This window comes from Pyrgilauda ruficollis, unplaced genomic scaffold (assembly GCF_017590135.1).
Source record: "Pyrgilauda ruficollis isolate IOZ18807 unplaced genomic scaffold, ASM1759013v1 scaffold3, whole genome shotgun sequence".
NCBI classification, from domain to species: Eukaryota; Metazoa; Chordata; class Aves; order Passeriformes; family Passeridae; genus Pyrgilauda; species Pyrgilauda ruficollis.
In genome coordinates this window covers 14,172,972-14,199,626 of record NW_024524377.1, presented here as the reverse complement: position 1 = coordinate 14,199,626, position 26,655 = coordinate 14,172,972, and the positions used below count along the sequence as shown (strand labels likewise).

The following is a 26,655-nucleotide window of genomic DNA, read 5'->3' as shown; positions in this document are numbered from 1 at the left end:
TTCACAGTTTTCTCACAACCAAATGACCACGTGGACTTCAAAACAATTTTTTTCCTACATCTATAAACAGTTTTTCTATCAGCACATGATTTTAAGTACTCAGGTTTCTACCTTATTTTTGATCCCATAGCCAATCTTCTGAGGGATTTTTGGGTGCCATAATTCTGGTGCTAGCCTTTCAATCATGGCAAAAGTTCAATATTTTACTTGGGTATTAAAAAAAAGTCACAGTACTGCTGGCTTAGTGACTTCTGTAATTTTCCAGTGTGTGTTTTCTGATGATCTGCAAGTCATATGATAAAGTAAACAGGTCAGATTCCAAGGAAAATAAAAATAGCCAGCTTTGTATTTGTGAGAAAAGCTGAAAAAGATTAATGCAGCTGCAATCTTGTAATCCCAGGCTCAAAAGTCAATACTGAAAAAACATAAAACCTTCTTTTCTTCCCACACATGATTGTCAGATTTTGATTCATGACTTATGAATGCTTGAGTTTGCCATTGCCATATTTAGTATCAGATAAAAGGAAGAGATGCCCACCCTCCCCTCTCAGCTGGCCGAAGGTGGGAGCTGGCCAAAAATTTGTTGAGTTTCCTGAAAATTGTGTTTTCCTCCTAAGCTGTTCAGCATTTCATATGACCTGGATCTTGCCAAAAGTTTTCAATGTAAGAAGTCAAACTATTTTATCTGGAAGGCATCTTTTTTTTTCTTTTTTTTTTTTTTTTTAATAAATGGTTTTATAGTCATATGTTATTTGACTCAGTGTAGAGGAACTGGTTTTACTTGATAAAATTAAACTGGAAATAAAATGATGTGCCCATAAACCATCAAATCCACTGTAATGCAGTATGTCCAAATGTATTTGATGTAGAATCTCTTTTACTCAAACACTAAACAATATCTAAGCTTTCTAAGAAAAAAAACCCTTTCCAGTTCTCAAACCAACATTGAACTGTGATTTTTCTTTTTGCTCAGGACTCTGGGGTGATGAAAACTGTACTGTTTCTCTTCCCTGTATTTGTAAACGTAAAATTCCAAAGAAGATAGAGAAAGAGATTCCAAAAGACTCGAATCAACAAGGAGTGTGTCCCAAAGGCTGGTTGCACTTTGGATTCAAAGTAAAACCTTTTTTTATGCTGTTTCATTGTTCAAAATGCATTCCATATGTAGGACAGAAATTGTACTTAAGGATTACTTAATATTTTCTTGTTTTTTGAAAACAGAGCTCTTAGCTTAATAACCACTGACATGGTGACACCAAGATTCATTGTTGTTAAGTAGCTGCCCACACTTCAAGTTGTCTTAATGAGGTGTTAAAAATTTTACTTTAGTTTTAGGGAGTAAGTACTCATATATGCAAAAGCTATGCAATTGTGTTTGTCCCTTTGCCATAAAAAGCCTGCTCCATCCTCTCTTTTCCACACATGACAATTCCAAGTGTCTTTTATGATCTCAAAAGAGGTCTCTAACTCCTTGATGTGCTAAATGGATCCCTAATTGCTGCTCTCCTCTGAAACATGCTGTTTCAAATGGGCTTCATTAAAGGTAATTATAAGCCAAAGTGAATTTGCAATTGAGGGTCAAAAGGTAACTGTTTCATCTGGCTTCTCTTAAATGCCCAAGTTCCTTATTAGCAACATGCATTGAGGTGGCTGAATTTATCCCAGTGCTCACTGCAGTGACTGCAGGGATAAATTTAACATCAATTGTTTGCCTTAAAACAACTGATTCGAATGCAATCCAGATAACAGCTGAAAACTAACTCTGAGCCATGGCAGGACAGAAACCAGTGAAATATTTAACATTCAGTGACAGCATGTGGAAGGTTTTAGTGACCACTCTTAGTGATTGATAAATGGCTGGAGGAAGGCAAACAAAGCAAGTTTGTTTGTTTGGTTTTGTTTTTTGAAACAGTGCTTTTTAATACAAATTCCAAAGGATCCAGAACATCTGAGAAACTGGTACTCTGCACAGGAATTTTGCAGTAACTATGATGGGTCACTTGCTATCCTGGAAGATGAACTGGAGCAAGGTAGAGTGCTGGAAATATTGTTAAATAAATAACACGTTGTCTTCATTAGGATGTTGTAGTAAAGTTTAATCTTGGATGCAGTTTTAGGAAAGAAGATTGTTCAGCTCTTACCCATGATTCCACTGCTTTAAACACATTAATGTTTCTTAGTTTGCCAAAATTTAAAGGTTCACTGAGATATATGACAGATACAGTTTAAGGAATAATTGCAAATTCTTTTGTGCTTACCATGCTTTAAAAATACTCAAAAAAATGGAATAACCATATAAAAATTTGCAATTTAAAATTTCTACCTTAATATCTAATTTTTACCTTTCAGTAGTACTTAAAATCTTATCTGCAGTATAGCACCAGGCTGGAACTGTCAGAGAAATAAATGCCAGCAAATTTGGAAATATTTATGAAACCTATTAATAAAAAACCTGTAGTTGAATTTCACACACACTTGTAAAATCACTTATTTGGATGTCGAGGAATCTCACTAGCTATCTTTAGTTGAGAAACCTTCAACTAAAATTGGGAAAAGCTTCTTCCGTTGGACTGTGTTGTGGTTGGACTGGTATTTTTAGCTAATGGACTAGATCCTAACCCAATTTCAATTAATAAATTTAAGTGAATGTATGGTTAGATGATACTGAAATGCCCCTCATTCTTATTTGTTAGTAACTGTGTAACATCATTGATTGGAAATTATTTTTTCAATGCTTTAGTGTGTTGTGAGGGACTTCATCTATCCCTAAATGCTAACTGGTTTCTTTTATTTTGTTTCTGTTTCATTTTCTAGCCTTCATAACAATGAATCTGTATGGGTGGAAAACAAGTGTTTGGATTGGTTTCCAGAGTGACGATTATGAAAAATGGTTGAACGAAAATCCACAGATGTATTCCAACTGGTCACCGGTTGAACTAGTGGATGTGAGTATTTTCAGGGGGTTGTGACAATGAGAAGTTGTTTTTATCCATAAAAATCATTCCTTCCATAAGACAGGGCCAAAGTTGTTACAGCAGTTTAGGCTGCTCTTAATTTTTGCAACTTCGAAGAACTGTGGGCACAGATTTACAGGCACAACTGGAAATAGCAAACAAGGCACCATTGAGACAGACATTCACGTAATTTGTGGCTCTACTCACATTCTCTGGCAGCTGGTTTTAAGCAGCAAAGTTGGAATCATGTGGTTAGTATTACATGCTTGGTCTGAGAAAAGTTAAGGAGCAAGATTATTAATTTCCTATTTTAATACATTGTTTTACAGCATGTTGGTCTCAGTTGGGGTTAGCATTTTGGTTTGTTCACTGAAAGCTTGTGACTTTTTAATTATGAGGGTTTTTTTATTGTTTCAAATTGCATTTGTGGGACTGTTCATTGTTCTTCCTAAATGTTTGTTATAGAGACTTTGAGATAATTATTCTTTTAAATTTAATTTAATAATTACGTATTGTTTTACACGGTGTATATTTAAATTAATATAAGGTTCTGTGTTGGTTGCAGAGACAGCATTTTAACATTCAAGATCAACTTCCACTGTGTACATTGGTATCAAATAACCCTAATTTTTATTTTACGGGAAAATGGTACTTAGAAAACTGTCAGAAAAATTATGGGTTTGTCTGCCAAAAGACTCAGGGTAAGGTTTTGTCTTGCTTTGCTTCTGTTCTCTTTTCTTACTATATGGAATTTGTCTTACTTTTTATTTAGAAGCAGCTTTTTATAAATCTCTAAAACAAGGAACATAAAAGATTTCTAAGTTAGCTGTTTAGACAGACTAGCTCTACACTATTTAATAAATCAGTAGCTGGGATGTAGAAGTAATTGCTAAAAAACATTCTGTTATTAACTTTTTCTCCTAACTTTGAGCATTCTGTAGTGTCTTTGAAATAGAGATGAAATTTCATATTTTCTCTCATGGCTACAGAGTAACCACAAAAGGCTAAACTGAGAGTGATTTTGGTGAAAATGTGATGTAGGGTGGGGGGTTGTAACTTGCAATGTGCGATCAGAAGAGATTCTAGCAAATATATTTTTCTGAACAGTGTGGACCCGACTGGCTTATTGAATACAGCTTGGCTTCTGTTTTCTAGTACCACGCTTCTCTAATTCTGGTACCATAAAGGTCCGGTGCCAGAAGCATGAAGTGTTTGGGAGGAACACGGTTAATTGTGTTGGGCAGGAACACGGTTCCTTGTGTTGGGGAGGAACACGGTTCCTTGTGTTGGGGAGGAACACGGTTCCTTGTGTTGGGGAGGAACACGGTTCCGTGTGTTGGGGAGGAACACGGTTCCGTGTGTTGGGCAGGAACACGGCTCGTTGTGTTGGGGAAGAACACGGCTCATTTTGTTGGGGAGGAACACGGTTCGTTGTGGTTCCTCAAGCCACATTCCGGTGCTGCCTCTGGACTGGGGGCCGTAGGCAGCTCTGAAGCCTCTGCCAGGGCAGCCCCTCTTCCAGCAGGACCCTGCCAGGACACAGCACCCAAACAGGGCAGCAGCGCGTTGGTGACCCTGAGGTGAAGGGAGGCTGGCATCTGAGCCTGTGGGGAGTCGCCTTGGCAGCTGCCTCTGCTGCAGGGGTGGTTTTGTATGGCTCAGCTCTATATTGTATGATCACCCCTACATTTAACCCTAAAATGCAGAGACAACACTCTGCTGCTGCTGCCTGGGAGGGGAGGCATGGCCAGCTGGGAAGCAGAACAAGTGCCAGCTTTGGGCAGTGCTTACGTGTCACTCATAGCTGGATTTTACTTCATTTATTGGGAACTACAGTTGCGGAAAGGACTGGAGTGATCCTGTACATGGTGCAGAAAAAATAAATGTGTGCTTTCCTGCTGGTTTGTTTCAGTTACATCCCAAACATTTGTATTTCAACCCCTTGCTGCTGCTTGAGACAGATGGAGGAGGGGTGGAAAGGCAGGAAGGAAAACAGCTGCGGGATTCTGGCGAGGGTTTGGGCTGCAGTGGGTGCCCAGGATCCTACCCACGTTTCTCAGCTGTGTCACTGAAAGTCAGGAATAAAACTCTCCAACACTGTAATTTCAGTGTTAGAAAGCTGCACTATTTTATTTTGGAGCCAGGCATGCAGGGAAGATCTCCTCCTATTCCATGCCCTGCAGCCAGCCAACAGACTAGTTGAAATCTGTGAAACTGATACATATTCATTACATTTCCCCAAACTCATACATATATGCTAAACGTTCTGTGAATTCTTTTGCATATTTAAATCACTTCTTGGAGCTTATATTACATTGCATTCGAGATGGGGTCTTTTGAGAGTCTCTGGTGGCCGTTTGGGGAACATCCCATTCCTCTAATTATCCTTTTTTGGTCATAGGCCTCCAAAAACTTTATTTTCATGGAATGAATCCCAGTGATGTGGGCTGGTCAAGATATACCTTTGTATATCAGATGGCCACTTGCCCACTAAGCACTGTCAGTTAAAGCTAAGGGAACTCACAAGGTTCAAATGCTATTTGTTACAATTGAAGATTTTCCCAGCAGGGCAGTGGATCTGAAAGTGGCCCATGTGCCTCACTGTAATGCAGCTCAGCACTGCCCCATGCACAGCAGAGTGCTCCTGGACCATCCTGCCTCCCAGTGAGACACCCATGGCACTATCCCAAACTATCAGGCAGTTCAGTTTGCTAATTCAGCAGAAAACTTGCATATATGTTTCTCACTTCCTGCTTTATTTATTTATTTTTGTCTAATTACTGTCATTTTCTGCAGCTTTTTACAGGCTGTGTCAGCTTTGTGCAGGGTCAGACGAACGCCAGTCTAAGGAATTTGCAGGAAGAGCAGGGAAGCGAGGAAGGGAGTAGTGAGAGAGCCTCTTGCTGGCAGTAGTGAACTGCTAAATTTGCTCAAGTGTCCAAACAGATGTGTCAGTTCCTGGAAAGATGAGCTGGTGCTTTGCTTCTGCCATCCTGCTGCATTCCATTTTCCCTTTTTTGAATTATCTTCTGAAGGAGACTAAAATGAAAGCAAGCAGTAGTGGATTTGAACAGAGCTCTCTTTTTTAAATTTCACAGTGCCTTCCTAAAACCAAGGAGTTTTCATTTTTTTAGTTTGTTTGTAACGATAGTTCACATTTTTTTAGAAGCTGCTTTGCTGTGATGAAGTTGTCAGTTTTTAAAATAAGTTCTTTTTCTTTCCTGTTTGTAACAGACACATCCAGACATCTTACCAATGCATCCGATATGTATCCTGTGCCAGATACTCTAGAGTATGGAAACAGAGTGTACAAACTAATAAGTGGGAATTTTACATGGTCTTCTGCATTACAAGCCTGCATGGCAAACAGTGCAGAGCTGGTGAGCATTACAGACCAGTACCACCAGGCCTTCCTCACCATCATCATCAACCGCCTGGGCTACAGCCACTGGATCGGCCTCTTCACTTCCGACGTACGTAGGAGGCTCCCGGCTGTCAGTGTGATGCTGCAAAGGAGATTTTCCAGTAGCAAGCCAGTGAGCTTGATTTGAAGTCACAGAAAGTTTGCATCTAGAGATGAAACTCTGGAAAATATGACCCTTAAGCTTTCTTTTTTTTTTTTTTTTCCTTTTAATATAATGTGTACATCCAGTGACAGCCAGTTTGGTATAAAGACTACTGAAAACTAAAAGCCACAGATAACTTTTAAAAATGTGGGAAAAAAAATCTCTTGTAATGTTGACATTGAAATTTCATTGTTTCATCATAGTAGCCCAATAGCCCAAATAACTGCTTGCTGAAGCAGAAATTAGATGTGGTTTGTCGGCTCCCAAAAGGGAGTTAGGAGGATCCTTGGCTCTGCCTTTTTTTGATCCTTGCTGGGCCTTTAGAAAATTAAGACATTGTGTAATTCTGGTGAGCATGCCACCAAAAGAAGATTAACTTGTGGGATGCTGAATTATATTAGAAAAATAACCTGAAATTTGTTTTGGCAGAACGGGCTTAACTTTGAATGGTCAGATGGGACCAGGTCTTTGTTTACCTTCTGGGAAGACGACGAGTCCCAGGCCCTTGGCAGCTGTGTTTACATTGATACTTCAGGGCACTGGAAAAGCGCAAATTGTGAACAACCTCTGCAAGGAGCAGTTTGCCATGTGCCACCTAGTAAGTCAGTCAAGGTTTATATTAAATCTTTGAATCTGCAAGTGTGTGTACTCACAGTGGAAATATGGGAAAGGAAGTTAATTGGTTAGAGGTTAAGCAATATTAAGCAAGGCTGAATATTACTTAAAACTGAAGTGTATTTCTCTGTATTTCCTATTTGTGAAACCATTTTTTTCCAATAAAATATTGGCCATCAGGTCTGATCTGTAGGAGAATGGAAATAGAACTTTCATAATAGAAAAGAAACATGAAAATTACCTACTCTGTCTCTTCAGTGAACACTATATTATCTGGGAAAAATGAGGATTGCTAATGACCTAGCTTGAATGGAAATAAATCCAGATGGCTGAAATTAACTGTGGGATGGGAGAAGGGAGGCATTTAGAGCAAGGTGAAAAATTTATCATAACTTTGCTGATGAACACATCAAAGATTGTGCAATTTTTTTTAGTAAGGGTAAGAACCTTTTTCTGTATCCTAAAACATGTTGTGTTTCCTGCAATGCTCCGTCAGTCACCTGGGCTTCAGTTAAATCCAGAATTCAGGTCTGGAACTCCATTCGGTGCCAGACTGCAGGGTCTTGTGGCAGCATCCAATTCTTCCAGTCGTTCCCATTCAGTGGTGTTGGTCACTTGGGCCCCTGCTTAGCTCATGCACATCACTATCAGTTATTGTCCTGATCCTGCTGTTGTGATCCAGCAAGGTTTTTCATCAGAAGTAAAACCAGCTGTACTCATTTAATACAAATATATGCAACCGCTAGATTTTCGCTTTGAAAAAATAGAGGCATAACACAATAACATGCTATTAGCATTACTCCAAAACAGTGTGTGGAATGTTATATTAATGTGTATTTTGTTGTGCCAATAAAGCTGTGCTGTTACTTCTATCACAGAAAAGAAACTCAATGCCTACAAAGGCTTATGTTCAGAAAAAACTGTACCCTGGATCAAATTCAAAAACAGTTGCTACAGCTTTTCCACAGTTCTTCAGGGCATGAGTTTTGATACAGCATATGAGGTCTGCAAAAATCAAGGTAAGTGATTATTTTGTAGCTACCAAATGTCATTGTGATATCTTAAATCAATATTTATTTTCTGAAATGACTGAAATCATGGCATATGTTTTCTGTGTTTCAAGATAACGATAGTGGAACTCATAAGCCAACTATGAAATTGGAGGCAGCACGCATCAAAAAAATGTTCCTTTCCGTGTGAAAATAGTGGTTTCTACAAGAAAACATAACATGAACATTTTTACCTTCAAATTTGTTTTAAAGTCATGTGAGAAAAGTTTTGTATCTGCTTGAGCATTTTCACAATTATTACAAATTTAGGAACTTATAATGTATAAACAGAATTTTCAAGCTCTGAAATTACGATTCATAATGTTAACGTTTTGAAATACAATGTTAAATTTTAATGGCATGGATTGCTTGAAAATTTATTCTGTGTTTAATTTGAAGGATCAAATCTTCTGACTATTCAAGATGAAGATGAAAATGCCTTCATTTTGGAAGAATTACACAGTTTTGGTTATTCTGTACAAATGGTTTGGTTGAACATTCTGCTTGTTACAGACAGTAAGTTTGGGGAAGAATAGAACTGCATGTAAGAATCTGGTTTGGGTTTCGGTTATTTTCCAAAAACCATTTTTAATAACCATTTTTCACAACACCTTGGTGTTTTGAGATCTTTTTCACTCATTTGTGCCTGTTTATGATGTAGTGAGGCTTTCTGCAATGGTTACCAGTATTCTGAATACCTAATATGCATACATGCATGTAAATGCCTTCCTTGGCTTCTTAAAGACACACTAGACTGTCTTCTGTGTTACCTACATAGGATGTTTATAAATCCTTCAAGAAAAGAAATACAATGGCCAAAGAGAAAAATCCTGGTATTCTGTAATACTGTGTTTTTCATGTGAGGGTAAATCTGACTGAAACAGAAATATTTCTCAAAATACTATTCTATTTTGTAATAATTTCTACTTTTGCCCATAGATGAGACAGTCTCCTGGTTTGATGGTTCTCCTTTAAATTATTCTAACTGGGGCATCAGAGAGCCTGAATTTGATAATCTCAAAGGGAATTTCTGCATCAGCTTGAGGACCACAGATGGAGCCTGGCAATTATCTCCATGCATAGAAAAAAAGGGTTTTGTATGTAAAATGGATGCAGGTATGTGCTTCCATAAAAGAAGGCAGTTCTGTACTTATAACCATTGTTTTACTTGTTCCTTGTTGCTTGCTTAATTCATGTCAATTTTCATTTCATTAATTCTGTCCCTTGGCATTGGGGAAAAAAAATACCTCTAAAAGCCCCGGGCAGCTGGGGTGACCTCTGTTTGGGGAGCCCAGGCAGCCGCTGCCTGTGGAGCTGCAAGAGCCTTCCTGTGACATCAGGGTGACCTCCACAGCCCCCACGGGGAGGGCAGGTCCAACCTGGGAGAGCTGTGCAGGCACCACAGCAGTAGGAATGGTCTGTGAGAGAGCTCAAGTGTTTCCAGAGCTCACACAAAAACCCTCAGTCACTGCTGGACCCACTAACCAGGCTGATCTGTGCAGGGTTCTGTTCATGAATTTGTACTTTAAAAAGTAGATACATACTGCTGCTCATCCTTGCACAAATGCCAATTAATGTATTGCACTAAATTAAAGGGATTTTAAATAGCATACTAGATTATGTTTAACTTGGCCAGTTGGAATAATATTGACACGAGTGAAATTAAACAAAGAACAGCTTATTCTTGTTGGTTTTAGGTAGATTGTCTTCTCAGTATTAATTTTAAAGTGAATATACATAATAACCTTTGTGGGTCATTTTGTGACTGTTCTGGATTTTATTTCAGATATTGATACAACAGAATCCTCTGAAAAAGGTAAACTCTGTACTTTTTTTTAAATAAGGAATAATACACATTTTGAGCTGATATTTTGTGAGACAATATTTTTTCACTGTTAAACCTGTAATTTGAAATTTGATGTGACATATAAGGAATAGTAATGTTTTCCTTAAAAGAGCTATACGTTTATATTTCAAATTACTTATAATTGTAGCTATATTTGCTTAATAACAATTTCTGTTCTTCCCTTTCAGCATCATACAGTGGGCTTGTAGCTCTGGCTGTTCTTGTGACATTGGTGATGTTGGCTGCCATTTCCCTTTTCCTGTGGTGCCTGCACAAAGAGAATAACCAACTCTTCCGCAGGATACTGTGGGTCAGAAATGCCTATTTGCCACAGATCAATGCTGATAGTCCTGCTTTGGAAGAAAGCATCCTCATTTCTGACTTTGAGAGAAGTGAGAACAATTAATTGATCAGAAGTAGCAAGTGGTCTTTTCTTCTGTGTGAAACTTCACAACCTACAGTGGTTTTCTCATTCTCGGGAGTCCCTCGGAGTGCCCATATCCTGAGGAGCCCTCATGGCCATCAGTATCAATGCTGGAGGAGCCCCCTACCCTGGAGAGATTTTGCTTTGTGGCAGGATGAGGTGAGGATGCAAGGTAGAGCCATGGAGAAATTTTCTTCTCTGGGACAAGCCAGGAATTGAAAATACTCACAGACCATAAACCTCCAACCACTCACTTGGAGCAGATGTGTTTGAGGTCCCAGAGCAGTGGACATTTTCATGCAACTTTTTCCTTTGGGAATGTTTGGGCCTGTGTTTTGTTTTTATACTTTGCAGAACCTGCTTATGAGCTGGCATTAAAATTTGGCCTTGAATTTAGGAACTCTGAAATATATTCCAAGGATTATGGAGAAGACCTTTTTTTTTTCCTGGCGAAATGAACAGTTATTTTTCAGATAATAGATTCTTGCCAGATTGATTTCCAAGCTTGCAGGGAGATGAAGTCACTCTTGACATGGGACTGCCAGAGTTTTGGTAGTTTGGCCTGTGATGCCTAGTCCATGTTATAAAATAAATTAGTCTAGAGATTTAATGGCATATGGGCTTTGTCATCCTGAACGCATTACATTCATTTGAGATGCATCCAGCATCCTATTAAAGATTTACCTATGTCATCTCTCACCTAGATTATTTCAGACATGGAATCCCATCAGCCTTCATTAATAATATTTTTGGGCAATATCTGTTTGAAAAAAAAAAAAACCCCAAAACCCTGTTATCCCTGTTATAAATCTTTCTCAAGGTATGGAACAAATGGCCTTGCTGTTCAGCTGCAGTGTTCCTGTGAGCAGTATTCATGGATGCTCTGCTGAGAGCCTGCTCTCCAAAGCTGAGGGTGACATGTGGGGGAGCCACATTGCTGTTCCCTAAGGGTGCTACTCCTCTCACCCCGTGTAGCAGGCACTTTCCCTTTCAGTGTTCATACCAAGGTGCTAAGGACGAAGGTGAATTTTGCTGACCCCTTGCTCTGCTGATGGTTGTGAATTAGCCAGCTCAGGTCTCTGTGCTGTCTCAGTTGCAGCAGCCCAGGACAGAAATGTTTACTTGCCCTGGGATTCCCACCAATCCAACCAAGTCCTCCACACACCTCTCTGAAAACACCTGGGAGCTTTTTAATTTTTTTTTTTTTTTACTGCAGTGTGAAAAAACAAGCGCTTAGCGATGGTTACTTCACAATGGATTTAGTGTCGTTTCCGCTGTCTCTAAAAGCTGCTGCAAAGGGCTGCATTTGTAATTCTATTTCTCAGTTTCCTTTTTTTAAGGTGACTCATTCTAAAAGTTTTGCAAGAGTCCTGAGAAGGAGGTATGTTCTTCAGACTTAAGCGAGCAGCTAAGGCCAAATAAAATGTTTTTACACAATAATTGTGCACATGCACAGGAATGTATGACCTCCTTTAACCTAGATTTCACATGGCCAAAAATTGCCTGTTCATGCCATAATTGTGTGTAGGGCTATTTTTAAAAATTATTTCATACATAGAATATTTCTGTGCTGGTTTACAGAACTGGTTTACTCTTTTTGATTACTTCTAAGGTTGTAGCTATCACAAGTTCTTAATCTGAAATTTTTCTGTCATATAAAATATAAATAGCTTTTCTGTGTACATTCTGTCGAGCAGTTTGATCCCATACATTAGTCATCAGTAATATTTTTTAAGTTTTGGTTTAATCCTCTAGATTTATCTATCAGACTGTTTTTATTTGCAATCCATTGTTAGAGTTCGTGGACTGCAACTTTTGAGTACAATTGCCAGATAATCTGTTGTTTATATGTATTAATTGTCATAGCTTTTTACCGCCAAAAGAAAAGAAAAGAAAGCTTATGACCTCTTCTTTCCCAATGACTATTTCACCTATTCAGACAAAAGCCAGAGGAACTTAAACCAATAAACCCCTTTCATCACATTCACTGAGAAGTGTGTAAATGCTGCCTGCTTACAGTACAGCAAGCAGAGTGGCTTGCAGGGTGGTTTTTGTTTGCAGGACTAAGCTGTGTCATCTCTGAGGACATTTTATTGGGCTACAGTGCTGGTGATAGTTATACAGACTCTGGTCAGATTTTGATGTGGTTAATGAAGTTGTATTTTTTCACAAAACTTGACATAGATGTTTTATCAATTTTCCTTGAGATATGTTTTATTCCTTAAAATATATCTGAAGGGTAATGCCATAATCAATAAACCTAACCTCAAAATAGTGATTGTTGATTAATGCTGATATAGATGAGCTTGTATTAAAGAAAAAAAAAGTTCAAGCAATGTTTTCTTCCTACTTTGAAATGGTTTTGAAGGAACAGATCCTTGGGTATTTATTTTTACATCTTTCATCATTCAAATTTTTTAAAACTGCAGATATTATTCACTCAAGAATGTAATCAATGATTGTTTTCTAGTCTTCCTTCTGGATTTTGTTATCAATGGCTTTCAATTGTTTTCCCTTAATCAGAGATCTCCTATATTATCCCTGATCAGAGTATGTGGTGACTGTGGTTTTGTTGCTGACCTTGATGACATTGGCAGTGAGATTCACTGTATTATTTCAACTGGAAAATTAAAATGTGACTAACAGTTGTCTGCTGTAATTTGTTGTGAATCTTTCCCAGCTTTACCAAGAAGAGAGGCTTTAGTGTCTCATAAGAGCAGTGCCCAGGCTTTGCCCTGGCTCATCCTGTGTGAGCACAGCTGGCTCCAGTCTCCTTTCAGGCTGTGGGACTGGACTAGACCTGGCCACTGCCCATGATCTCCACACACAGGGTGGTCTGAGTGTTTCCCAGGGCATGGATGAGGATATCCCAGACATGTGTGCAAGAGGTGCTGGAAGGCGGTGGGATCCAGAGCACCAACAGAAAGGATGGCAGATGGAATCATGGCATTAATTTAGAGATATTCTCTGAGTCTACTGCCTGTTCCCTGCAGTAGTGAGCTGAGGCCACCAGGGATGAGTGGTGGGCTGGAGGAAATTTCCTACAGAATTGTGGAGAGTGTGCTGTGTGGGAGCCTATTTGTATCCTCCACAAATGAGGTAGAGATATGTGGACTTCCACACAGCAGCTTCCATGGATAGCACCACCATGGTTTGTGTGCCCAAGGACTGGGTTCAACAGGGCCTGAATAGGCCAGTGAACGTTATGGGTTTTTTGCCACTTCTTAGCTTCTTTAGCTTCTTTCAGTGTTCATACCCAAAGAGATGTGTTGTTACATCTTTTCATGCCACATCTTTCTTGGGCGATGGAAAGGTATCCCCACCAGAGACAGGTAGATTCAGGTCAAACTTATCTGCCAGATATTGGGGTTTGTCAAATCTCCACCTGCTTGTCTTTGCAGATGCCATTCCAGGACAAAATTTACCTCCTGGTCCCTTTAGCAATTCTTGCAGCATGTCTCTGAGGAAAAGACATGTTCAGTGCACCTACCCAAGGTGGACACAAGCCTGTGATGGGAACATTTGTATGCAGGTGATGCCCAGCATGGCAGGACACAGCAGAGGGTGGTTGTGGCACAAGGTTTTCAGTGGGCAGCATGATTCCTCAGCAAAGTCCTTTCTTCTGGCTGTGCCTCTCCAGGGCACTGCCCTTCCTTGTGCAGGGATCCCCCTCCCTCCCGCTCTCCTGCCTCTGCTCCCTTTGCACACACACACTTTTGTAGCTGGGGCATGACCAAGGAGCCGCAGGCTGTTTGAAATTTGTGCTGTACAGTCCAGAGGGACCATAGGGAAAAAATAGTGGGTTTGCATGCTCTGTTGACACTTGACCAGCACTGGTTACCATTGCACAAATTCCCATTTAATTTAACCCCCTGCGTTTTTCTTTCATCATGTTACCTCCCTCAGTGTAGTAACAGGCATCCTCAGTCTCTTGTAATAATAAACCCACTGTAATGAAAACCATGGCATACACTTCCTCCAGGGCATTTGCTTGGTTAAAAGCTAAATTGCACACATTCAGCAACTGGGCTCTAAATCCTCAGCTCAAAAAAAAAAAAATCCACAAAAAAATGGAGACCTCTACTTGAGCTATAATATTTCCTTTGGCAGCTGGTGGAATGTTGGTTTTAAACCTCTGCAGGCCAGCAGTGATATCGTACAGTTTGGTGCAGCCCTGATGCAGATGTGTGAGTAACCATCAGGAACAAACCCACAGGCGTCCTTGTGATCTGAGATGGAATCATTTAAGATGGATCGTGGTGCTTGGAAACACAGCCAGTCTCGGTTTGGCCAGTAGATGGTAGTGGTACACACAGAGCTGACAAAACGAGCTGTGCAAGAGAAAATGTCACAGATCTGCTCTGGTTCCTTTAGAAGTTCAGTTAAACAAGCATCAAAACTCCCAAGTCACAGGGCAGCAAACAACAGTGTGGTTCTGAGCCCTGGCCACAGCGTTACAAAGCTGGGTTCAGACAGTTTTCTGAGTCTCAGTGTTCCTTCTCAACCACTTTAATGGGATGCATGGAAGTGCTCGGAAATGCAAGTCCTTACATTGGTGTGGGGGCTTTTCATTTCTGTGGTGAGTAAAGTGAAAATCCAGTCAGGTTCCTTAATAAATAAACATATCTTTGTGCTATATTTTGATTCTGGTGTCTTTCATGGAAAGGCAACTCAGTGGAAATGCTTCAGCCATGTATCTCTCTGGATTTATTTTAATATTTTATTTCCTGACTGTATCAGTACAGGCATTTGCTTACTACTTTTCAGGGGAAATGAAAAATTAAGACATAGGAATGCTGCATAAGTAATCATTCCACTACACTGTTGAAAGTAGATTTATTTTCTCCTTCTCCCAATTTATTCTTTATGTTGCCCAAAGCATGAGAGTTCCTGATCCACTTCTACATCCTTTATCTTTATGCATGGAAGTAATTCCCAACTGCAATTGTTCCCAAAAGTGCACAGCTAGGAAACAGCAAAAGTACTTCTACTACCTTATCCTACTTTTTCTTAATCTCAGCCTAAAGACAAAATTTCTACTGTGGTTCTCAGAAGAAAATGCTTGAAAACATTTTCTTTTAGTAAGCACAACAGCTAAACTTGTAGATACAAAATAAATCTTAAAATGCAGAGTGGGCTGAAAGTTCCTCTCCTCTGCATGCTAGCAAAGGAAAATAGGGAAGCCTGTCTTTCTGAACCATGCCCAGAAAGGCACAAAACTAACAGCCTGCTACCTAGAGGTGGATGGCCAGCAGCAGTGGTGGTTGTCACTGGGTGCATGAAGGGTGACCAACACCACTATGTAGAACAGGAGAATGCAATAGCTGGGTCAGTGTCTCAGAAAACAAGGCAGAACAATAACATCCCTCTATCTTTTCAGATTTTTATAGATGGATGCTCATCTTTGGAAAGTAAAAGTTTGCATTTATTTTGTACCAAAAAAATCCTTTTTTTTTTTTTTCTTAACTGAATACTGAAAATTATCCCATCAAATCTATTCCTCTCCTATTTATTCAGGTTATTTGTTCTAAATCGTGATCTCAGGCCTTTGATCCCAGCTATAACCTGATTAAATCTGCTTTGCCGCTTATTTCTGCCATAAACCTTGTGTGCATTGTAGATGAGAAGCGCCTGGAAAGTCCCCACAAAGCTGAGAACAGACAGACTCCACCTCATCAGCAGCTTTGGGCTGTGTTGCTTCACTGATGATGGATTTGGGATATCATCTCAGAGCTTGATGCTTCCAGGTTCACTGAGGTATGCAAGCAGAATCCCTAACATTGGATATTGCCAATGAACTGGAGTACACAGACTTTTAATATAAAGTAAAAGAATATTCTAAGTCATGTAAGGCTTCATTTGTTATGGTCTCAATCCAAATTTGCTTCATCTATATTAGTTTCTTTTGGTACTTACTCTTCACGCTAGCAGGCTTACCTGTTATGTACCTGAAATCTGACAACTATCTAAAGGCTCACATGACCTAGGCATGATATTTCTGGTGTTTAATATCCAAGAACACCAGAAGGATTCTTTCTGAAAAGGTAAGAAGGTAAAATTTCTGCTGCTGCATATCATGCCCTGTTAGTCTTATGGGATGAAAATTATGTTGAGGGGCAAATTGAATTACTTTAATTATTGTTTCAAAAGCACATCTTAAAGATGGAATTATACATATGGGATAGATCATGGCTGTAAGAGATGTGAGCTACCATTCAGTTAAATGTGGAAATGCATCAGAACAGCACTGTGAGGCTTTCTATCTGGAAAGAACAGACATTTAGAATACCTACAGAAACAGTGGCTACTTTACCCTTTAAAATTCTTGTAGTACAAATAGCAGAGTGGCTGTTCCCTTCTCACCGTACCCAGGAACACAGCTGATGTAGCCTTTATCCCTGCAGGCTCCTGGAGTGCCTGTCTCACTGACATGGCACCTCTGGAGCATACACACCATGTGTCAAGGTATCTGGGTGTAGTTAAGTTATGGAAGAAGGAAGGAAGCCAATGTGGGCTCTTTTCTTCATCTTGTCCTTGACTATCCACCCCCCCTAACCTTCCAGAATCTAGTCTGCGTTGAGGATATTCATCTTGTCTTTCATTATTGCTATGTATATGTAAATTTGCTTAATTCTTGTCTGATTGAAAGAATGTAAAGGTGAAGTTGGGCGAGTCTCAGCTGCTCTTACAGGTTGATCAACCACTTGCTTTGATGTAGCACGAAGAAAACCCTCATGGAAGGAAAGATGAAAGGAAGAGCCCTTCACTGGTGAAAGCAAAAGTATAAAGAGAACAGGAAACAGTTATTCCTGCTGTTTGGGAAGACTAGAATGAGAATTAAGTGACTGAACCGCAGCAGGAAATACTTGGTAGGTAACTGTGGGGATGGCTGGGCTGACAAGAAGCAGCCAATGCGAGTGGAAGGGTCAGTGTGCACTGTTGCATTCAATAACTGTGCTTTAGAAATAAACAGATCAATCCACCACAGCTGCTGGGGATTTGATTCACAGCACTGCTGGATGGCTCTTTCAGGTCACCCTGGGTAAAGATGGGTAAGCCTGACCTGAAAATATTGGTTTGTATATGTTTGTGGGACTGCTGATGCATCATCCCACTGCCTTCCAGCCCAAAGCTACCTTCCAGCTTTCTGACCCACACAAGTATTCAGCAGCCAGAATTCAGGATCTCTGGGCACAAATTCCATGCAACTGGGACATAAGAAACAGCTCTGCTTAAATTTGCGTTTTCCCTCTGGACAGAAGAAGTTGTTTCAAAATTAGTGAAGCTGAATCATCCAATTCATCTACTACATCAGCTAGTGGGACACAGGCACCCGACTTGTCCTGGGTATCTAAAATCCAGATCCAGGGTAAAGGACATGAAGGTCCAGAATCATTACATAAAGAGCACAAAAATAGACAGATATATGCAAAAATTGAAAACTTTTTTTTTTTTTTTGCTTTTGTTTCTTTGACACTCCTTTTGGGTGTGTGTTTGTTTGTTTGTTTGTTTTTAGCCCTTGAAGTCACAGACCCACATGATGGGATGCCTGATGATTACTCAGGCTGTACTTTGAGGATGTTTCTGTGATGCACCTTTGGGTGGTCCCACTGCCCCATTGGGTCTGGAGCTGGACCCCAGGTGGGGAAGCAGCAGCCCTCCCTGCTATGCAGGAGGCAGCAATGTCACAAACTCCCCTTTCTTCCTCTTGTGTAACATGGTAGTGGAAATCAACTTCCTGCACAGCAACTGCCTGGTTCAAAGCACTGAGATCTGACTGACTGACAGGACAGCTTTTGGCAGGCTTACAAATATCTGTTCCTAGCTCCATGTGGATCTGCTGAAGTAGATCTATGTCCAAATCTGGTTCAAGAGCTGTGGGATACACTGCAAAGCCCATGATGCTTAAAGCAAAGCCATAAGCTATGAGAAAGGGCAGGAATGGTTGACCCCAGTTCTACCAGGATCATAAAATCACTAAAAATTTTCCCTTTTGAAATTTGATGCATTTAACCCATTTGGATAACAACAGCAAAATGAAGAAAATTATTTCTGATGTGGACATTCTTGTCTTTTTGGAAAAGATATTTAAACAGAGCTCTAACACAGCTTGGACGTTTTCTGTCTCCCTCTTGGGACAGAGGGACATTCATGGGATGCTGAAAAAAGCTAAAAACCTCATACTGGAGCATGTTCCCAAATATAAGGACATCCAGTACAGATGCAGAACTTAACCAAAGGTGCACAGTGCTATGTCAGGGTCAGTGTTTATTGTTTTTATGATTGTGTTTTTAAGCAGTCATTCTTTTGATCCATACTAACTGCTGGTCAGGGAAAGAAAAATAAAGCTTACACAGAAAATAACAAAATATTCTGGCTGGAGGCCAAAACTTCACAAGAGAATACTGAAGCCTAATATGTTTTGTTTGACGTCTTTGTTTCTGATAGATGTTGACTGAATTCAGGAGGATGACGGCACTTTGAACAAAACCAGCTGGGTAAGTCAGTTTGCTAATTATTAACTCTCTAGGGAAGAGACTGGATTGGAAATGTGCATTCCAAACATTCTGGGAAAATATAAAACCTAATGTAGATCTCTTTGGAAAAGAAATACTTTGCACTGTGGTTTGTATTTTTAGGAGGAAGGGAGGAGACAGTTTGTGATATATGACTGGATTTCTCAAAATGGGTAATAATTCAGGCTTAGACTTCTTTTCTGCCTCTAGTAGGATTCAACAGTCCTGAGACTGAAGTAAATCTAACATTAAGGAATGACCACAGGGAATGAAGAGGCTGTACATTTATTGTAATAGAAATCACAGGGAGAGGGAGAAAGGGCTGTTGTCAGTCTCTTGACCATTTTTCAAAAAGAGAAGGTGGGGGGAGGGGGGTGTTTAAAAACTGTTAAGCAGAAAAAAGTCTCAAATTTCATACTGTGCCTTACAAAATATTATTCAGAAGCTACTGTGATAAATATTCAGATACCCAAATGTAAAAATATAAATCCTGAAAAGTGAGAATAAAATTATAATAGTCTTAAACAGTAGACTCTGCTGTGACATATTTATATCTCATTCTACCCAGATGCTCTAATCCTTCCTTTGTAACCTGGCCAGAGATGGCTGTATAGAAAGTACAGAGGTTTTCTTTCCTCCATTTCAGGAGTCCTAGGAGTAAAAGAAGAGTAAGATATGAGTACTACACCAAAATTCAGTGCAGTTTAGTGCTTAACTAGTGCCAGGCTTAGCTAAAATTACAGCCTGACATGGAAAAAGATAATAAGGGGGGCAGGGAATGGAATCCTGGTAGAAATCTAAAACAACCAAATATCAAAGATGAAAAGAAATTTAGGAATAATTTTCACAATTTGCTTAACCTTGGAGCTGTTTTCCTGCTTGGCATGTTGGTTGCAGCACAGAGACATCGCCTGTTACAAGTAAGTGCCAAAATAGATGTAGTAGGATGCATTATTGTTTAAAACAAATAGGTCATATAGGATGCTGATGTTTTTTGTTTTCTTCCCAATAGTTCAGTGTAATGCCATTAGGTGTCAGTTAAAGAAATACCTTAGTGTAGAGAAGCTTTTTAAAGTTAAACTCCTTGACAATTAGTTTAACATCAGAACTGTGAATATTTTTGCCTTTTTAATGTCGTACTCTCTCCAGCAGAGAAAGTGGTAGATAGCAAAGTACCTTCTAAACTTGTTCATTCTCTGACTATTTGCAATTCTTTAGTTGCTTTGGTATTTGCTGTGTCTATGTGTGTACTGACAGATGTTACAAATGATGAACTGGAGTAATTATGGAGAGTGCCATATCCAGAGTGCTACAACAGCCCACTGTCCTCCCTCCAAGGACTGATTTAAAATTGCAACTGGTTATGTAAAGTGAACACTTAGAGTATTTTTGACAGAAAGCTAATTAAATTCATGTGTCCCAGAGTGACCACGAATGAGAGTCCTAGTTTGTTACCACACACTTCAGGATTAGAGGGAAAATCCACACATTTGCACAAGAATTAATGCAAAATGGACCCAGCCTTGACTGAGTGTCAACTGTATGAGATGCCTTCAGTCATGGGTCCTGCTGCTTTCATCCTGCCTGTGTGAGAGTAAGCACAGGCCTCCAGCCAAGCAAACAAACCCAACAGGTGGAATATTCAGGATGTTTAGGCATTCTCCGCTGTTTCTTTGCTTGGGTAGGTACAATACTAGTAAGTAGCCAAATGACAGGAGAGGTTAGTCATTGATTCCATGAATAAACCAGATTTTATATCTCTGTTTCACAGAAAAACTGGGCTAAGTGAAAGGAAAACTGTGCCTTTTACTGTTGAGCTGTTTGTCGGCAGGTACAGATAAAAGAATTTGCCCAACGCCAGGAGTGGGGCAGCAGGTCCAGGCTTTGTTTTCAGGCTTCATTATTACTGTGTCATGTTAGCCAGCTCACCTGGTTTCTTGCTTTGAGTTTTCCACACATAAAATGGAGAAAAAACCTTATTCTTTGACACGTTATTCTTTGGCAATGCTCTTTTGAGAAATATTGCCAAGTACCACACAAGCTGCAAAACCAGCACTGTTACTAAAGGGAAGTCCCCTTGCAGCAACAGTGTGAAGTACCTCATTCCATCACTGTTTCCAGGCTGCTTCCAAGGCCAGACAGATACCTATTTTGTCAGAAAATTGTTGGTAATATTTAATTTTCGAAGGGTGTTTTCCCACTTTCCAACTTGAAGTAACTTTAGGTCAAAATTCAGGCTAATAGCAGTGTCAGGAAGGGGCTAAAATGACGGTGTAAAGAAATGGATAAATTAAGTCTATTTTCAGTTATGTGTTGGGTTAAAAAATTGAGACTATCATCCTGTACTTTTTTTATTAGCTTTCCTATGGTGTTACGTTACAGCATTAGCAGTCTATCAAAATCCGTGGTACTGTTTATAAAAACAAACTAATTGAAGGCAAAGTGATCTCTAGCGCTATTTGTGTTTGCTCATGCTTTGTTTTCATGTCCAACACTTGTGTTGGAACTTGTTTTGTTAGAATAATAAAATATACTCGGACTTGGAATCTCACTAACCTTTGCTTTTAAAGTCAAGACTCTTGGCTTCCCTTTTGCTCATTTCTAATTTGCCATGTCTGTCACGTCCTCTCTTGCAGGGCTCACGGTTATAAAAGTGTGAGGGAGTAAAGGTTAAAGATATATATTAGGTTTAATGAATACGGTTATTCTTGCCATAAGGATTGACTTTTGAATTTAGTGTTTGGTTCATCCTATTTTTAAAGTAGAATCTCAATTGCATTCCATATTTGTGCCTGAGTTAAAGTTAAAATCAGTATACTTTTAGCACTCTATCTCTCTGAAGACTTCAGGTTGTCAACTCAAGGGCTAGGTTTGTAAAGGGAACACAGTCCAGCCACTGGACTTTATACTAACAAGTAAATATTCAACAGTTCACAATGAAAACAGGAGTGAGACTGTGCTCCACTAGTAGCAGTACTTTTTCACGGGGAAACAGAATAGGGATACATAAATTTCACTTTTTACTCTAGTAGATATTTCAGTGCTTTGAATGAAGTGCATCAGCTCCATAAGAAACACTGAGCACTTACTTTAGCTTGGTAGTTATTGTATTAATCTGGATCAATGTGGATTCAGATTCAGAAAAAAGGATTGCATTTGAGGTTTTAATAGCAAATATGCTCAAACTGTTGTGTATGATTAAAAGGGGGAAAACAGCATTTTCTTTCTCACTGTCTGGGGACTTTCCTAGGGCACCAGTTCATTGACAGTTTGGAGAACAGTGAGGAGCTGAATAGCTCTGCACTGTCCGTATTTCTGCAAGTGTATTGGCAGAAAATGGAGACTAGAGAAAATGTGAGCCTGCTGCTGAGTGGGGTCGTGGTAACAAAGGATGCAGACAAGTCAGAGATATTCAATGCCTGGTTCACCAGTCTGTAGGATTTGTTTTCAAAAATCCCAGGACCCTGAGACCAGTGGGAGCATCTGGAGCAATGCAGGCTTATCCTCAGTAGAATACATCAAAACATTTAAAGAAACTGGACACAAACAAGTCTGTGGGACCCAGTGGGCTGCATCCACAAGTGCTGAGGGAGCTGGCAGATGTCATTGCAAAGCCAGTCTCATGTACCTTTGAAAGGCCACAGTGATCAGAGGAGGACTAGAAATTCAATGCAGATGCCATAGTTTGCTTCAAGATATGAGAGAAGAGGGAGGATGTGGAGAACTATGGGCCAGTCAGCCTTGTCTCAATACCCAGAGAAGTGTTAGAACAAATCATTCTGGAAACTATTTCAAAATATATTAAGGACATGGAGATGGTTGGGAATCATCAGTATGGATATATGAAGGGGAAAATTATGCCTGATCAGCCTGATAGCCTTCTGTGATTAAATGACTAGCTTGGTAGACAAGGAGAGAGCAGAGGACGTTAATCATCTTAACTTCAGAAAGGCTTTCATCACTGGCTGTATCCTCATTAACCAACTGCTGACTAGATAAGTAGATAGTGAAGTGGATTGAAAACAGGCTCCAATGCCAGGCTCAAGAGATTATAATCAGTGGTGCAAAATCCAGCTGGAGGCCAGTCACTAGTGATGTACTCTTGAGGTCAATACTGGGGCCAATACTGTTGAACACCCTCATTAATGATCCTGGATGAAAGAACAAGTGCACCCTCAGCAAGTTTGACTTAAAGACTTGAAGGAGGAATGGCTGATACACCAGATGGTTCTGCTGCCATTCAGAGGGATCTTGGCAAGCTGGATGGATCAGCTGAGACGAATCTCATGGAATTTAACAAAGGGAAAGGCCAAATCCTGCACTTGTTGTGTAATGTCCTTACTCACATTACTAGGGGCTGAGGACCAACTGGCTGGGAAGTAGCTTTACAGAAAGTGTCTGGGAGCCCTGGTGAAACCAGCTTGAACATGTGCCAGCACTGTGCTGTGTCCTTCTGGCACAGCTGGCCAAAGTATTCTGGGCTGCATTAGGAGCATTGCCAGTAGGTTGAGGCAGGTGATAATTTCCCCCTACTTGGCATTAAGACACATCTGGAGTGCTAGATATCCATATCTGGATTTCCCAGTGTAGGAAAAATATGGTTTCACTGGACTGAATCCAGCAAAGAGAGCCACAAAGATGATTATGGGACTGGAGTGTTTGTTGTAGCAGGAGTGGCTGAGAGCTGGAGGAGAGAAGCCTCAGGGAGATCTTATCAATGTATCTAAGGATCTAAAGTTAGGGAGAGTAAAGAAGATGAAGTGAGACTCCTCTCAATTGCATTCAGTGAAGGAACAAGAGGCAATAGGCACAAAGTGATCCATAGGATATTTTTTTAACAAAATTAAAAAGGTGTTGTTTTTTGGTTGGTTGTTTTTTTTTTTGTTGTTGTTTTTTGTTTTGTTTTGTTTTGTTTTTTTTTTTTTTTTTGCTATTGTGTACATCAGAGAGATGTCCAGAGACATTGTGGAGTCTTCATCTGTGAGGATATTCCAAAATGCAAGTGGCACCAACCCACGGCAATCTGCTCTAGTTGACTGCTCTAAGCAAGAGGGTGCACTAAACGATCTCTTCAGATCCTGTGATTCTTTGACTTAGGTACTTTAATTTATTTCAACAGCATCTGAGTATTTCTACCAGGTTCACTGTTTATAGAGATTTCTGATGCTTCCAAAGTTTTGCATGCTGATGGGACTTAAATTGTGGGCCACACGTTCCTGCTGGGTCATTTAAATACTGCCTGTGCTAGATCCAGCCCAGTTTTCAGTTTGAAATAAAACCAAATCTTAAGAAACTTATGGACTTCATAGAATGAAGTGCCACTGCTTAATAGAATATATATAAAAATAGATTGTATATTACTACGGGCATATTACTGCCTCCAAAAAAGAAGAAATGTAGATGCATGTATCTAAGGATCTAAAGTTAGGGAGAGTAAAGAAGATGAAGTGAGACTCCTCTCAATTGCATTCAGTGAAGGAACAAGAGGCAATAGGCACAAAGTGATCCATAGGATATTTTTTTAACAAAATTAAAAAGGTGTTGTTTTTTGGTTGGTTGTTTTTTTTTTTGTTGTTGTTTTTTGTTTTGTTTTGTTTTGTTTTTTTTTTTTTTTTTGCTATTGTGTACATCAGAGAGATGTCCAGAGACATTGTGGAGTCTTCATCTGTGAGGATATTCCAAAATGCAAGTGGCACCAACCCACGGCAATCTGCTCTAGTTGACTGCTCTAAGCAAGAGGGTGCACTAAACGATCTCTTCAGATCCTGTGATTCTTTGACTTAGGTACTTTAATTTATTTCAACAGCATCTGAGTATTTCTACCAGGTTCACTGTTTATAGAGATTTCTGATGCTTCCAAAGTTTTGCATGCTGATGGGACTTAAATTGTGGGCCACACGTTCCTGCTGGGTCATTTAAATACTGCCTGTGCTAGATCCAGCCCAGTTTTCAGTTTGAAATAAAACCAAATCTTAAGAAACTTATCAACTTCATAGAATGAAGTGCCACTGCTTAATAGAATATATATAAAAATAGATTGTATATTACTACGGGCATATTACTGCCTCCAAAAAAGAAGAAATGTTTCATTAAAGTTACAGGACTATTTAGGTAAGCATCAATTAAATAGATCACTAATTAGAAATCTGCACACACTTCATTACTATGAACTCTTGTTTGGTTTTTGGTTGTTTTGGTTTTGTTGGTTTTTTGTAATTTTGTGATTTATTTGGGTATATTGAGAATTAAGACATATACAAATCAAAGAGTGATAATAGTACGTTTAGGTATTTTGCTGAATGTGCAGTGTTACTATAATTTTCTTTTTTCTCTTTTTAACATTTAAAAATATAACTAGAGTTACTCATACAGCATTGTAAAGTGTGTCTTCCAGAAACTGCCATAGAGAGCAGCATTACTCTTTGACAGCCTCAGGAAAGGAAAGAGAGTGGTCTTTGCTTTCCCAAAGCCAGGAGCAGGTGCAGCTTGGACAAAAATAATGATCTCTACAACAGAAATATGTCACACACAGAGGTGATCTCTGAAGTGACAAAATCCTGAAGCCTTTATAGCTTAAAATCTACTCTGGAGTTTTGCCTAGAGGCTCATTACTGGTTAGTCTGGCAGAGCACTGCAGATCTGAGTCATGAGGGATCTGTGCTGCTCTGTGCTATCTCCATCTTTCTCGTTCTCCCTCGCGCTCTTTGTCAAGCACATGAAACCAGCTCACCAGCAGTACTTGTGCAGTGATGACAGCCTGATAGCAGCACCCTCATAGTCTCTCCCTGATTCACCCATGGTGTCAAGCACACACAGAAGTCCAATAAACTCATTTATATGCACTGTCCACCCACCAACTTTATCTCAAGTTGTGTGAGTGTTGAGTCACAGACAGGTACTTCTTGTTCGAGCCCCAGCTGTGGGTAATAACAAAAGCTATTTCAGACTCACAGAAATAATGACTAAGGTACAAATAATTTCCTTATGACAAAGGCCCTTTAAATCAACAGAAAAATGCAAAAAGCAAGTTCTTGTGAGGAGGATCTGCTGATTTGTTCACCAAGCAAGAGCTTTCATCCAGATAAAGAAATAACTGGTGGACCATATCAACCAGGTCACTCTTGTCTGCATGCTTGCAGACCTCACCAAAAAACTGTCTAGAGGCCTAGACGGTAAATACTATATTTAGAGAAGATGCATTGGCACTGCCCAAATAGATCATGTTTATCCAGGTGCACAAGAATTTTATCCTGTATTGCAGTTTCTACTGCTTTGACTGCTACTGATGTTAGGCTTGCCAGCCTTTAGTGTTTTCCATCATGTCACCTCATTTACCCTCTGGAATCTTCTTTATGGAGATTGTTGTCACATTGCCACTCTCCAGACCACAGGCACATGGAAAGTGTGAAGAGAAAGGCAGGTCCATTTGTAGGCCCTCACTCAGTGCTGAACACTGCCTCAAAAAACTCAGATGTCTGCAGATTTGTTACTCTGCCTAGTTTGGTTTATAGCCTTTCCCAGTTAGCACACTTTCAGGAAGAGTCTCTGCTGACTCTCAAAAAGAAGGGTTTGAGTATGGGGATCATCAGCTTATTCCAGTGAACATGTGCAAATAGATCATTTAGCTTCTCTGGAAATGTTTTGTCCTCTCTTCTTTCTTTACCCTGCAATTGTCCTTTGAATTG

The 26,655-nt window shown here is 39.7% G+C and overlaps 1 protein-coding gene across 1 annotated transcript in view; it reads left to right on the top strand.

Annotated features, from left to right (window-relative positions):
- Positions 1-13,093, top strand: part of PLA2R1 (phospholipase A2 receptor 1) — a 37,322-nt gene extending 24,229 nt beyond the window's left edge. Inside the window, exons 20-30 of the mRNA XM_041473405.1 lie at positions 974-1,116; positions 1,913-2,030; positions 2,815-2,945; positions 3,520-3,655; positions 6,189-6,427; positions 6,950-7,118; positions 8,014-8,154; positions 8,584-8,700; positions 9,124-9,300; positions 9,971-10,000; positions 10,219-13,093. Coding sequence (XP_041329339.1) covers positions 974-1,116; positions 1,913-2,030; positions 2,815-2,945; positions 3,520-3,655; positions 6,189-6,427; positions 6,950-7,118; positions 8,014-8,154; positions 8,584-8,700; positions 9,124-9,300; positions 9,971-10,000; positions 10,219-10,436 — 1,619 coding nt within the window. The 3' untranslated portion in view covers positions 10,437-13,093. The remainder of the gene's footprint in view (positions 1-973; positions 1,117-1,912; positions 2,031-2,814; positions 2,946-3,519; positions 3,656-6,188; positions 6,428-6,949; positions 7,119-8,013; positions 8,155-8,583; positions 8,701-9,123; positions 9,301-9,970; positions 10,001-10,218) is intronic.
- The last annotated feature ends 13,562 nt before the right edge of the window (positions 13,094-26,655 follow it).